The 13,591-nt window shown below is 38.7% G+C and overlaps 1 protein-coding gene across 1 annotated transcript in view; it reads left to right on the forward strand.

The window, feature by feature from the left end:
• The window catches only part of PRKDC (protein kinase, DNA-activated, catalytic subunit), a 134,327-nt gene extending 121,912 nt beyond the window's left edge, over positions 1-12,415 (forward strand). The window contains exons 82-86 of the mRNA XM_060243827.1: positions 5,761-5,832; positions 6,217-6,418; positions 7,021-7,209; positions 8,073-8,212; positions 10,915-12,415. Of these exons, the coding sequence (XP_060099810.1) occupies positions 5,761-5,832; positions 6,217-6,418; positions 7,021-7,209; positions 8,073-8,212; positions 10,915-11,119 (808 nt within the window). The 3' untranslated portion in view covers positions 11,120-12,415. The remainder of the gene's footprint in view (positions 1-5,760; positions 5,833-6,216; positions 6,419-7,020; positions 7,210-8,072; positions 8,213-10,914) is intronic.
• Positions 12,416-13,591: the final 1,176 nt, after the last annotated feature.

A 13,591-nucleotide genomic window follows, 5' to 3' on the forward strand; every position in this document is an offset into this window, starting at 1 on the left:
ATGAATCATTAAGACAGTTTTTCTAGATAATTTTTTACATGTAGACCAATAAACAAGAATATTAAGAGGTTGCTAAATAAATCCAAGCCCTGATCTGCCAGATCTCAGAAACTATGCCGGGTGAGTCCTGGTTAGAATTGGGTGGGAAACTACCAGGGAAGTCCAAGGTTGCTATGCAGAGGCAGGCAATGGCAGTTCCACTTCAGCCTTGAAAACCCTTTGGGATCACCATAAGTCAGCAAAAAAATGTAAATCATACAATATACAACACTAGGCGCAAAGCTATTATTTAACACACTTGACTGTTCCAATTAACTCGCAATATTATCTGCAAAAAAAATCACTTTTGATGTATGTTGGACAATATAAGATCTTTATTAACAAAAGCATGCACACAAAAACTTATACCCAGAATAAAACTTTGTTGTCTTAAAGGTGCCACTAGACTCAAACTTTATAGAACAAGAACATTGATCTTTTTTTCAATGAATGTTTCAGACTGTGAATAGCTTTCACATGTCATTAAATGATAATTTTGTTTCAGTGCTTCATGCCATGCTATCTTATATCAGGATTCAACACAGGCTTGTTTTTGTTTTTATTTCCTGACAGTTTCTTTTAGGAGAGATGAAGGATACTATATGATTTTTGTGTTAACAGTTTATCTATTTCTTCAATTTATATCCCACTGTCCCCACTGTCATGGGGCTGAGAGCAGGTCACGACATATAATGAACGATTATAATAAACTTAAAACATAACGGTATAAAACCATTTCCAGATATTTACAATTTATCCGATGGCACCTGATAATACTATAACCATGCACTTGGGAAGAGAAAGAGAAGGAAGAGGTAGGAAGTTTTGTGTTTGAAAAAGTCATAATAAGCACAGACATGAATCTGGGATAACATTCTGCCTTGTTATTCTGATGACGTCTTCATAGATCTGAAGCTCCCAAAGCTGTAAATAATTAGATAGCCATTATATATAATAATCCTATGTTCCTGGCAGTTGTCAGCCCCTCCAGCAATAAGGGGAAGAAATGGCTGGAATACATTTCCAACTTGCCATGATTCTAAAGAAGAGCACAGCTACTGTGGCTGTGAAGGGACAGGGCTTTCCCAGCCAGAATCACTAGACCAACCCAAAGCCAGGAAATATTCCTCGTGTCTTTTTGAACTGCTGGGCACCAACTTTCTTCCCTGGTGCCAGGGAGATTCTGATTGAATTGCTGTTTTCTGGCATAGAACCACAGCAAATATTTATACCTGGTCGTACAATATCTGACAATATTAGGAGAACCCTTAATTTAATTCATTATGGTAAAATATCTCAAGTAATATCTTTAATTCGTTTTCTAGACGCTGAGAAAGCGTTTGACATGTTAGAAATCAATTCTCCTAAAGCTGTTTTGAATTATATGGGATTTGGCCCAAACTTCTTGAACTCCATAGCAGCCATTTACAAAGCCCCCAAAACACAAATAAACATTAATAATTATAGGTCAGGTGAGATATACTTATCAAGGGGTACACGTCAAGGATGTCCCCTATCTCCAATCTTATTTGCTCTTTCACTAGAACCTCTAGCATATATAGTACGTTCGGACCCAGAAATTGAAGGTATAATGGTGCATGGTAGTTCTCATAAGATCTGCCTCTTTGCGGACGACACTGGTTTTTATTTAAGTAATCCCCTACAATCTCTAGCCAAACTAATGAATTGTATAACAACATTTAGCAAATACTCAGGATTTACAATAAACATGTCCAAATTTGAAATTTTTCTGATAACTGTTCCTCCAGATGTCTACCAACAAATCTCATACTCCTTTCCTTTCAAATGGGTCACTAAAACATGGCGACACTTGGGTGTTCACATCCCTTTAACACTATCAAAGTTATTTGAATCAAATTATAAACAACTTTTTATGACAACAAAAACCAATCTAACCATATGGTCTAAACTTCAGCTCAATCTTTTGGAAAAAATTGATTTGCTAAAAACTTTTGTTGTATTTTATTTCAAAACCTTCCTATAGCTATCCTGCGTAATGATATGAAGGCTTGGCAAAAATGTTTGTCATTATTTTTATGGCATAATAAAAAGCCAAGAATCTCATTTCATGTACTTTCCAAGCCAATAGCAAGGGGCGGGTTGGGTGCACCTATTTTAGACAACTATTATGTGGCGGTCCAACTTTGTAATGTTTTGTTATATGCCAGAAAGGATTGCCAGCTACCTTGGATTCAAATTGAATTAGCGAGCATTCTTCCTATCTATCTTAATGAATTCTTATGGAACACTGGGACAGATAGGAAAAAAGTCTTATTAACTAATCCATTTTTACGTTTCACTTTGGAGATATGGGATAAGTACAGATCCTTTGTTGTTCAACCCTCTACACCAGTAATGGCTTTTTTAGGTAAATCCTGGTTTCCTCCAGGAATCCCTACGGGAACTTTTAGAATTTGGAGACAGCAGAAAATTCTAAGGATTTCTGATGTTAGTTCAAAAGGGCAATTGTATACCCGCAGCCAACTGGAATCTAAATTTAAAATTAATATCCCATGGTATGAATATCATCAACTACATGACGTACTAAATAAAGTGCTCCCGGTTATGCAGACAATAAATCAACTGAATGCATTTGAAAAATTAATACATAAAGAAAACACAAATATGAGAGGTGTAATTTCGAAATTATATTTTTTATTAAAGCAGTGAAATTGGTCACAAACTACATCACAACAGAATGCTTGGCACAAAGATTGTGCTATTCAGATATCAGATGAACAATGGATTACAATTTGGACATCGTCACTCTGTAGGTTTAAATCTACTAATTTCAAATTACAGCAATACAAATTATCTTCTTGTTGATACCTAACTCCACTCTCTTTAAGTCATGTACAGCAGAGTTCTAACTCCCTTTGCTGAAAAGGATGTGGTGAAGCAGGAACCTTTATTCATTGCCAAAAAATCCAAACATTTTGGAATACATTAATAGATAAAATTGAAGCCATTGTTAAGGAAACCATTCTCCGCACCCCTGAATCTATTCTTCTTAATTTTTGGCCGAACAAAAACATTTCTGCATTAAAAGCAGAACTTATTTCCCTGCTGCTTTTGGCAGGAAAAATTCTATTGGCAAAATTTTGGAAAGTTGCAAGAATTCCATCAATAACCCTGTGGTTCCAAAAGGTATGGGACATTGTAATTCAGGATAAAATAGCTTCCCAGCTTATCCTTAGTGACAATCTTAAGGTAGGGGAAAAATTTGTAGAGAAATGGTACGCTTTTCTTGACTTCATTAATGTCAACTCAACAAAGAAGTGTAAGATGCCAAAAAAAACCCCTGAATTTCATCTTACATTAATATGTACTTGTGAGTATTTATATAAGGCTTCTAGGTTAGGCTGAGTGGATTGTGGTTATTATAAAAAAAAAATTCCCAAAATGGTTTAAATTTAATTATTTATGTGTTATTGTATTGTATTTTGCTTTATGTATGGTGATATTTGAAAATAAAAATTTTAAGTATTAAAAAAAAGAAACACAGCTTTGACACCTAGAACAATTTGCCCTATCTTTTTCAAGTAGGAAATGACAGAAAAGATACTCTCCGTGTTACAAAACAATATCAAAATATAATTGCAATACTTTCCATTCACAACGTAGTATTACAATGTAAATTTCAGTAACAAATTCAGTGACAAATACCATCCAAAGCACACAACTTCACTATTGTCCATAAGATGATATCCGGTTCTTTCCAAACAATACAGTCCGACGATGCAAAACCAGTCCGTTCTCGTTTCGGATCCTTATGATTCTTCCTCTGGGACCTTTGAATGCAGTAGTCTGATGGTACCTTATTTCTTTACTATACACTAGATGGTGCCTTATTTCTTTACTATACATTAGGCTTGCTAGAAGCCTAAAGAGCTAATGCCTGTATAGAAAACTGTGGAGGCTGAGTCCCAGTTTGAATGGTTGAGAGTGTGAGAGAGTCATTCCAGTATTTAAATAAAACAGTGTATAGTAAAGAAATAAGGCACCATCAGACTACTGTATTCAAAATTAATAAGACAGTCCCAGAGGAAGGATCATAAGGATCCAAAACGAGAACAGACCGGTGTTGCATCGTCGGACTGTATTGTTTGGGAAGAACTGGATATCATTTTATGGTTAGTAGTGAAGTTGTGTGCTTTGGATGGTATTTGTCACTGAATTTGTTATTGAAATTTACATTGCAATATTATATTGTGAATGGGAAGTATTGCAATTATATTTTGATATTGTTTTCTAACACGGAGAGTGTCTTTTCTGTCATTTCCTGATTGTTAACCTCCATGGTCCCGGCATTGTTTGACGCTATCTTTTTCAAGTGTCAGCAGTTCAGCACTGATGGCTTCTCTCTTCTCTCCCCTCCCTTTTTTGAACTGAGAAACAGAAGCCAGTCAAGTTCAAAAGCAACTCTTCCAAGTCACAGGAATTCCTCAGGATGCTTGATACGAAAGTCTTCTTTAATTGTAATGATATAAAGTATATCCTCCACTCGATTGTTATAAACTAACCAGAGAAGACAGACCCTGGGTAATTGTGAAGTCTGTGTGCTCCCTTCTCCCACCTCACAAAGGAGCCTTCAGCTAACTCCATTTTGTCACATAGGGCTGGCAATTGCCTGGAGAAGAATAATCTGTCCTTTTAATAGAGGCTTAATGGGTTATTTACCAGGTGATGTGACTTATCTTCATGCCAGGAAAAGTTTTAGCTGTCCATTTCCACATAATAAGCATCTGTTAAGGGTCAGGTCATTTTTCTTCAGGCCTGTTTGCAACCCTATGTGGGCATCTTAACTGTTTGAGGGTTTTTTTTAATTTAAAATGTAGGTGTCTTCTTGACAAATTGCATTTAGTTGGTCTCTGCACACTGCATCAGAAGAGGAGGGGAATACATAAGCATGTCAAATTAACTATGGTTATACTTATTATTAAGAAAACCGAAAAGGTTTGAAATTGGGTATGTTTTCCCCCTTGCCTTGGGAAAGATACATTTGTGGGCTTCTCTATTCAACTGGAATAATTGAGTTTACACTGAGATTATCTGAAGAACAGAACATAATATTGCACTGCTTGGCATAGTCAATAAAGCCTGGAGATGGGGAGCATGGGTGTGGACACCCCCAAAGTCTTGGTGCTGCATTTTGTAGTTCAAGTAACCCATATTGGTGGATGTGCAGTGTATTAGTTAGAGAGTTGGACTAGGATCTGAGATGCCTGGGTTAAAAGGGGTGACCTTGTCAAAGGGGTCTTGTGAAGATAAATGGGAGGGAGTGAAGAACCATGGAGAAACTTTAAAACGTTTCCCAATCAAATGCAGACTCTGGACCTGTAATGCTTGCAAGTATCAACAGTACAAGAATGTATAATTCCTGGAAATTTTGAAGTCTTAGGGGAAGAAGAGAGTTGCAAACTGCATTCTTATACAATATGTATCACTATTAAATAAATGCTTGAGAGAAGATCTGTTATTCTTTATGGCCATGGTGCTTTACAGCATAAGCAAGACCCATGTCCCTGCCTCAAGGAATTTGTAAATCGAAAGCTAGACTGAAAACAGAGAGGTATTTCAAAGGGATATGTGGGATAGATGTAAAATAAGACCAAAAAAAATTATCTGTATTTGATCATTGATTTTTTGCTTTAAAAATTCTGTTATGCTCCTAGTTACTAATATTTTGTCTGCTTCCAGAAAAGCTAGTCATATACAGACAGTGACTTCTTTCCGACAACGGGAAAACCTTGTGCCTGAAGACCTGCTAAGGTAAGTAAGGCTCTGAAATACTAAGGATGGTTACTATGCTTATCAGTTGCATATGAAGGTATTTATATGGCTAAGAACCACAGCTCCTCTGAAGAAACCATTATTTATATCCCCCTCCTTTGCATACATTCCCTGCCTTTTCTTGCTCCCAGTCCCGTCCTTGGCTTTAGAGGTTGAACCCCTTATGTTCAGGTTTTGCCACTCTAATCTCTTCTTTTCTACTTCTTGTATTAGCCACGTACACTTTTTGGAACATGTCTGGAAAAGTAAGAGGGAAAAGCAATTATTTATCTGAAATGTATTATTTTTGACTGCCTAGGAACGGTATTTATGGAACACAGCGTTGAACTGCAGCCTCTAATGTATACATTTTCTTCTCTTAAGGAGGGCCTTTGTTAAGATGAGCACAACTCCAGAGGCCTTTCTGTCTCTGCGATCCCATTTTACCAGCTCTCATGCATTGATGTGCATCAGCCACTGGATTCTTGGTATTGGAGATAGGCATTTGTCCAACTTCATGGTCAACATGGAGACAGGTGGCATGGTGGGAATAGACTTTGGACATGCATTTGGTTCAGCTACACAGGTATTCTTCCTGCACCTGTACATTTTCTGCTGAGTACTTCATACAAGTTTAAATGTTATGGGGAATTAATAATGTGCTTGTTTATTGATATCCCCAAATTCGTCCTTGTTCTTTTTTGGATCTCTTTTTCCTGGTCAAGCTTTCAGAGTAAAGCATTTAAAATTCATGTGCTCATCTGGAATATTCCTGCTGTTAGTGAAACAGAACCTTATTAGCATAGTTGAATGGGAAAAGTCAAAATCACATTAATATATGAAAATTTGTAATAGCTGCATAAATTAATCAAAATTAATAAACAGTATCGGTGCAAATAAAAACTGAGTTGGTGAGAATAGCATTTAAACCACAACAACTGTTAATAACAGAATGGAATAACTTTTGAAGAACCGTTTGAATGAGTGAAGGAAGCCAGATGTGTAAGTGCTGTGCAGTGACAAGAAGTGGAATTGGGAAAATTGAATAACACACACCAGTGTTGATTCTGTAGAAGCCATTTTTCTTCAGATTCCCTTGAATTCAGGCTGATAAGCTGTTATTCTGAGGAACAACAAAAAATACTTTATAGCTTTTTTTTAAAATGAATTTTAACTTTTCTCATATAGTTTTTGCCTGTGCCAGAGTTGATGCCCTTCCGTTTGACTCGCCAGTTCATTAATTTGATGTTGCCTATGAAGGAAACTGGATTGATTTACAGTGTGATGGTGCATTCCTTAAAAGCCTACCGTGAATACCCAGACCTTCTCATTAATACAATGGATATATTTGTGAAGGAGCCTTCCTTAGATTGGAAAGTAGGTTGTTGTCTTGTCCTAGTTTATCTGCATAAACTAAGAGAGATTGGATCATATAAGAAAGACAGGATGGTTATGTGATGATGTGAAATTTTTTTATTTAGTAATTTGTCTGCTTTCTATCTTTCACTGTGTATTGTTTTTACCAGTGTTAGATTTCATTGTGCTTGTGGCTGAAAAGCTTTATATACCTAATGGAGAAAGGAGAGGAAAAATGATGAGCAGGAAAGGCTATATTCAAGGGAGGGAGTTTTTAGGGCTATGGGAGGCAACAGAGAGTGGGACTGGGTTGGGTCCATCCCTCCTGCAAATGGAGTAGGAGCTGATGGAACATCCCTTTGTGGCTTTCCCATTCCCATTTCAGGCTTACTAGCCTCTAAAAATCTGCCCCTCTTAGGAGACTGTGGAACTGATGGGGCAGGATAGCTAACAGGGGGAAGCAACAGGAACCTCCCCGCACACATACACACTTTTGTATGACTATTATTGGGGAATAATTTGTATTTATTTAGGATATTTCCATGCTATCTCTTGAGAGTCTTGCTCAAAGCAGCTTATAAGTTAAAACAGTGTTTCTTGATCTTGTCACATACTACTCAAGTCAATTTTAAAGTGGGGTTTATTATGTATTATTTCAACATAATTATTCCTGTATTGAAACAGTATACAATGTATGTTTCTGTTGAAAATCTAAGAAACAGTGAAAACATGAAAATCACTTTATGCTTTTAATTGTAATAAAATATGGCATGAATGTCAACCATTTCTGTATACAGCTTGAAACATCAGGCATATATCGTGATGAATATTATGACAAACATGAGATTTATTCTTCATGGGTTTATACGTGAATCTCTCCCTAGAATTTTGAACTCAAACAGCTGAAAAAAGGTGGAACATGGACTAAGGAAATCAACACAGATGAAGTGAATTGGTATCCTCTCCAAAAAGTAAATTTTGCAAGAAGAAAATTAGCTGGTGCCAATCCAGCTGTGATCACCAAGTAAGTCTCTTAAGTAGGGATGTGCAAAAAAAAAAAATTCGGTAGTACACGGATTCGGAAATATACGGGAGAAAAAAATACGGAATCCCGTATATTTCTGAATTCCGTAGTCGGAATAGCCGCATATACGGTAGATGCGTGGCTTTTTCCAAATATACGGCCCCATTATACCCTATGGGCCATTGAAATCAATGGCAAATAGGGTATATTTGAAGCTGCCTGGAGGGGAGGGGGTTTGAGGGAGAGCCCCCAAATTTGCAGGGGACTCTCCCCTACAAACCCCCCAAGTCCCAAAGAGATTGGGCCAGGGGGTCCAATTCCTGGGGCACCCAAAGCCAAACCTAACTTCACACCAGAGAATCTCTATAGGACCCAAATGCACTATATACATCTATCTACTCTATGAACCCTGCCACACAAAACACAATCTGCTCAAGGTCTGCTCTGCAGACCTGGCTGCAGCAAACCCAGATGCCAGCTCTCCAGCCCTGCCCCAAAGAACGCGGGAAGCGCTGGCCAAGCACAACAAGCATGCTGGCTCTGGGTCTCTCACCCAGGTGCCAGCTTCCTTGCCACAGAACACAGAAGCTACAGATGCCAGCTCTCCAGTCCTGCCCCAAACAACATGGGGAGAGCTGGCCAAGCAAAACAAGCCTGCTGGTTCTGGGTCTCTCACCCAGGTGCCACCTCCACCCCCCCCCCCAAAACCAGAACCAGGAAAAGGGACAACAGGAGAAGGCCAAGAAACTCAACTGTTAAAAAAGTGGCCTTTTAAACAATGAAAATTAGGCCAAACAGCACCCCCCCAAGAACCAGAAAAGAAAAGGAACAACAGCAGCACAACACAGCAGCAACAAATCAAACACAGAATCCTTTTAAAACAGTAAAAAAATTAACTTTTAACAATACAGAAACTTTACCAACCCCCCCCCCCCCGGCAAAAAACCCTTCACCCTAACCCCAAGAAATCCAAACCACCCAAATCAGGAAAAGTAGAACAACACTGCACTTTTAAAAGTCCTCTCACTAAAGTAAGATATGGGCAAATTGGCAAACCCCACCCCCCACCCCAGGCCCCCTCCCCCAGCAGAACCCCCTAACCCCAAATAAGCTACCCACCACCCAAATCTGGATAAGTAAAGGGACTCTGAGTCTTAAAAAGTCCTTTTACCAACCAAAATAAAAACAAGAACCCCAAGACTGTCTTACCCTAGACGTCTTCTCTACTCCAGGCAAGTCTGGTAAGGCTGAGAGAGAGCAGCAGCAGCTGAGGCCAAGGGCCAACACAGCAGCAATGGAGGAGTCCAGCCAGGCAGAATCCTTAAAAAGATTCTCTGGCCCTACAGAGAGCAGTTTCAAAAAATAGCACTGCTCTGTGATTGGCCAGACAACAGTGCTTTCTTGGATACCCAAGTAAGCAAAAGATCAAAAGAACAACAATGTTGCTGATGGCTGGGGGATCAGCTACACAACAGCCCTGCAAAGCATGCATTTGCAATGCATTTTGCAAATGCATGCTTTGGATTGGCTGCTGGGGCTCCTCTTCCTCCTCCCTGATCCCAGGGAGGCTATGGGAGAGGCGGGAAAAGACTACCAAAGGCGGGAAAGGAGGCAAGCAGCTCCCCTGAGGCTTCAGAAGCCCCTTTCCCACCTTTTCCATGGATTTCCGTATACTTCCAAATATCTATACGGAAGTATACGGGGAGCCATACTCGGCTCCCGCATAATGGGCCCCAACTGGATTCGGCTGTATGCGATTCCGTATACAGCCGAATCAGGGGTGATTCGGCGGTTGATTCGGTTCGGCCGAACCGAATGCACACCCCTACTCTTAAGTACTTTGCATTTTTAAAAAACTTTTTTGAACTTTCAAAGAAAAGAACAAGCTGGTGGCCTATAAGGATCTGAAGGTGAGAGAACAATTTAGCAACTCACCACCTTTAAAAAAAACCTTCATACATTTGCTGTAGCACGCTATCAACATACAAATAGTACTGTTTCTCCTGAAACACCACCACTCTCCTTTCATGTCCTTTACCTGGTATGTGGGGAAATTGCTGCTTGACCTGTTTCCACCGTTCTCTGACTTCCGCTCCAGCTGTCTTGCACCTTCCCTTCTCCCTTTCCAGGCAGTTTGGACAAAAACTACCTGCATTTTTCCCTTGTATCCTTGCAACAAAAAGGGCTGGAGACTTCATCTTTTAAACACATGAAAACCAGGAATTCAGAGGGACTAAATTTTGAAATGGAAAGAGATTAAGTGGCTATAAATCATTATGACGTAATTATGCTATACTGAAATAGCAATTACTAGTTTTTTTTAATTGCCTGCAAAAAGTCCTGCAGTAGTTTGGAAGGAGAAAATGTTGAGAGAGTGGGGCTGGGACTGGCAGTGAGACAATGGTGCTGCTGTGGGTGGGATCTTTGCAGGGCAGGAAACTGTACACCATTCCTTCCAGACAACATAATCACATGCTTGGACAGCATTCTTTCCAAAAACATCAAACTGCAGCAGGTTTGGAAAAGACTATATTGGGAGCTAGAAAAGCCTTGAAAGAGGACGACAGCAGCACAGTGTTGTGTGGAGGTGTCTTCCCCCCCCCCCTCCGGTAGGGGAAACTGTGGAAACAACCTTAGTTAGGGAAATTCAACTGACAAATTTCTCAGATAAACATAATTTGTTTTTAATTTTTTTATTAAAGTGATGAATTGCGGCTGGGCTTCGAAAAATCACCTGTCTACAGATATTATGTTTCTGTAGCACGAGGGAGCAAAGAACATAATATCCGAGCCAGAGAGGCAGAAGATGGTCTTTCAGAAGAAATACAGGTGAAGTGCCTTATAGACCAAGCCACAGACCCAAATATCCTGGGCAGAGTTTGGGAAGGATGGGAGCCCTGGATGTGAAAGATAAAATGTAATCAAAATTATATTCATCATCAAAGGCTGTGCGCAGTCAGGTGTCACCATCTGGGGCATGAAGAACAAGTACACAACAATAAGCAGTTCTCATAACTGTTACTTGGTGTGGGTGCTGGAAAATAGTCTATTCTATATACAAGAGCCCTGGAGAGTAAAATGTGAAAATTGTGCATTAAGGGGAAAATTAGGAAGCATGATACTTAGAACTCAACAATTATGCATTTTATTGCTGATGTTAATGGAAAGCGCTGAACAAATTGTATTTCACAAAATTAGTAGAATAATCCAGTAAAAATTGAATCGCTCATCTACTAGGTATAAAATGATAACCCACAGTGCAGTTCAGAGTAAATATTATAATGATCACTTATGAGCTGGTGGAGACAGTGTTGCTTAAGCAAGTTATCTATTCATGTAAGTAGTATCCAGTTGGAAGTATGAACTCATGTAAGATTGCCCCCAGTAGGAGAATGCAAGCTTTCTCATTCACAGAGAAGCTACAACAATATGCAAGTTCACTCTTCCAGTGTGACACTGCTCCTCTGAGATGAGTCTCATAAGTTTAATTTAATGCAATGATATCTGTATCACCACTCTTTCTGAGCTAACATGAAAGTTACCACTGCATGAGCAATAAGTAAATCCTAAATTAAGCAAGTAAATCCTAAATTCTAATTGGCTGCAAAAATTTGGTCTCGCATGAACACATTTTCCTTCTGTTGCCGGTGAAATGATATGAAACCAACCTAGCTGAAAATAGCAAAGTAGTTTACTGCAATCAATCAAGTGCTTTGGCACCACTTCTCTCGTTCCAGAATTTGAACTGGAGAAGGCAGCAATAGGTATTGTGTAAACTGTGCCTCTATAGTATCAGAGAGTATTTGTTAAGGAATGTTCTGAGATATATTACTAAATCTGTTCAGAAAAATCATCCATTGATTTAATGGCTTCTGTACAGCACTGAAAGAAAAAAAAAGACTCTTAAAATTGCACATTTGTATTTTATGTGTGCACTAAATTAGCTTTGGATTCAAGAAGTGTTCAGCCATAGTAAAGAGATGGAGAAGCATCCTGTTTCCAGGGTGTGAAACAAAGTATTTTCAGATCAGAAATTTGATCAAATATAATCTGTTTGAAGGACATGGTGAATGATCTTTATTTAAAATACGTGTTTTATAGATGGTTCTTATTTGCTACTATGAAACTTCAGAAGTGTTTTGTATTAAGAGTTTGTAAAATAGTGTGAACTTGGTGATCACAATAAAAAGGCTTTAAGTCAAATTTAAAGTGGTTTTACTTCTGCTTGTCTAGAAACCCACACTATATAATTGATTTTTTTTTTCATTTTAATAATAAAGAGGTCATGATTTGAGACTGGCGTGTAAGTGTTATGTCATGTCAAAAATAACTGTACAGAAAAATATTAACTAACATACCCTATTGTAATCAGTCACAAATCATGCCTGCTTCAGATTCAATATTAATTTATCTTTTTGCTCATTCATTCCTTTACACAGCACTTTGATCTGTAAGTTCAGAGGGTAATGTTCCAAGTTTATAATTTAACTACATCATTAATTGCAATGCAGGCATAAATGCTTGTGCAAATGATAGGTTAAGGTATAATTACAATAAAATTCTTGACTACCAGAATTCTAAAGGTAGAAGGACAATTTGATGGTCAAATGTCCCATTATATTCTTCCTTTTGCTTCATCTGCTCAGTGCTATTACATGTAATTAACTGCAACTGCAGTTCTCTAAACTCACTCCAGTATAAAGTGCAGGTTTACAGAGCCTTAAATATGGAATGGTGCCCCAATGATCTATTCTATGCTTAGTGATGTGTTGTATCCTTATTAGTTTTATGCATTAAACTGAGTAGCCTGGCTTTTGCATGCTCTGATCCTTCCTCGTATCCATTATGTAGAAGGGAAGGGACAACACTGCAGTTATCAACAGCCCCATTTCTGCATGCCAGTTTTGTAAAGAAGACACAGGTATCAAGGGGACCCCTGGCAGGTACGGTCTACTGCAAGACGACCGAAGCTTTTGGTTAACTTGGGATCTTGCTGGCATTATTGAAACTGATGTAAAATTGGTGTCGTTGCCAGCACCGACAAGATTCTTCCAGTGTCACACAGGAGGTGGGGCCTACCATTACGCCCAGTCAATGAGGTGAAGCAGGACCAATAGATGGTGTGTTGTACATGCTACCTCTATTCCCTCTCTCTAATCAGTTTTTTGGGGGGAGGCCTTTATCTTCAAATGGATTCTCCTAGTCTCATGTACTGCTAGTTAATGCAATTAATGTTCCTTGTCTATGTGGATTTCAAGCTAATGTCACACTCTTTTGCAGCAACTCACACAACAAACTTGCAATCACAGTGCTATGTAAATTGCTGAAGTTCTAGTGCCTTTCCAGCATAATACCTGAGAAAGCAAGTGGTTTCTCATC

The sequence above is a fragment of the Heteronotia binoei genome, chromosome 7 (genome assembly GCF_032191835.1).
Source record: "Heteronotia binoei isolate CCM8104 ecotype False Entrance Well chromosome 7, APGP_CSIRO_Hbin_v1, whole genome shotgun sequence".
NCBI classification, from domain to species: domain Eukaryota; kingdom Metazoa; phylum Chordata; class Lepidosauria; order Squamata; family Gekkonidae; genus Heteronotia; species Heteronotia binoei.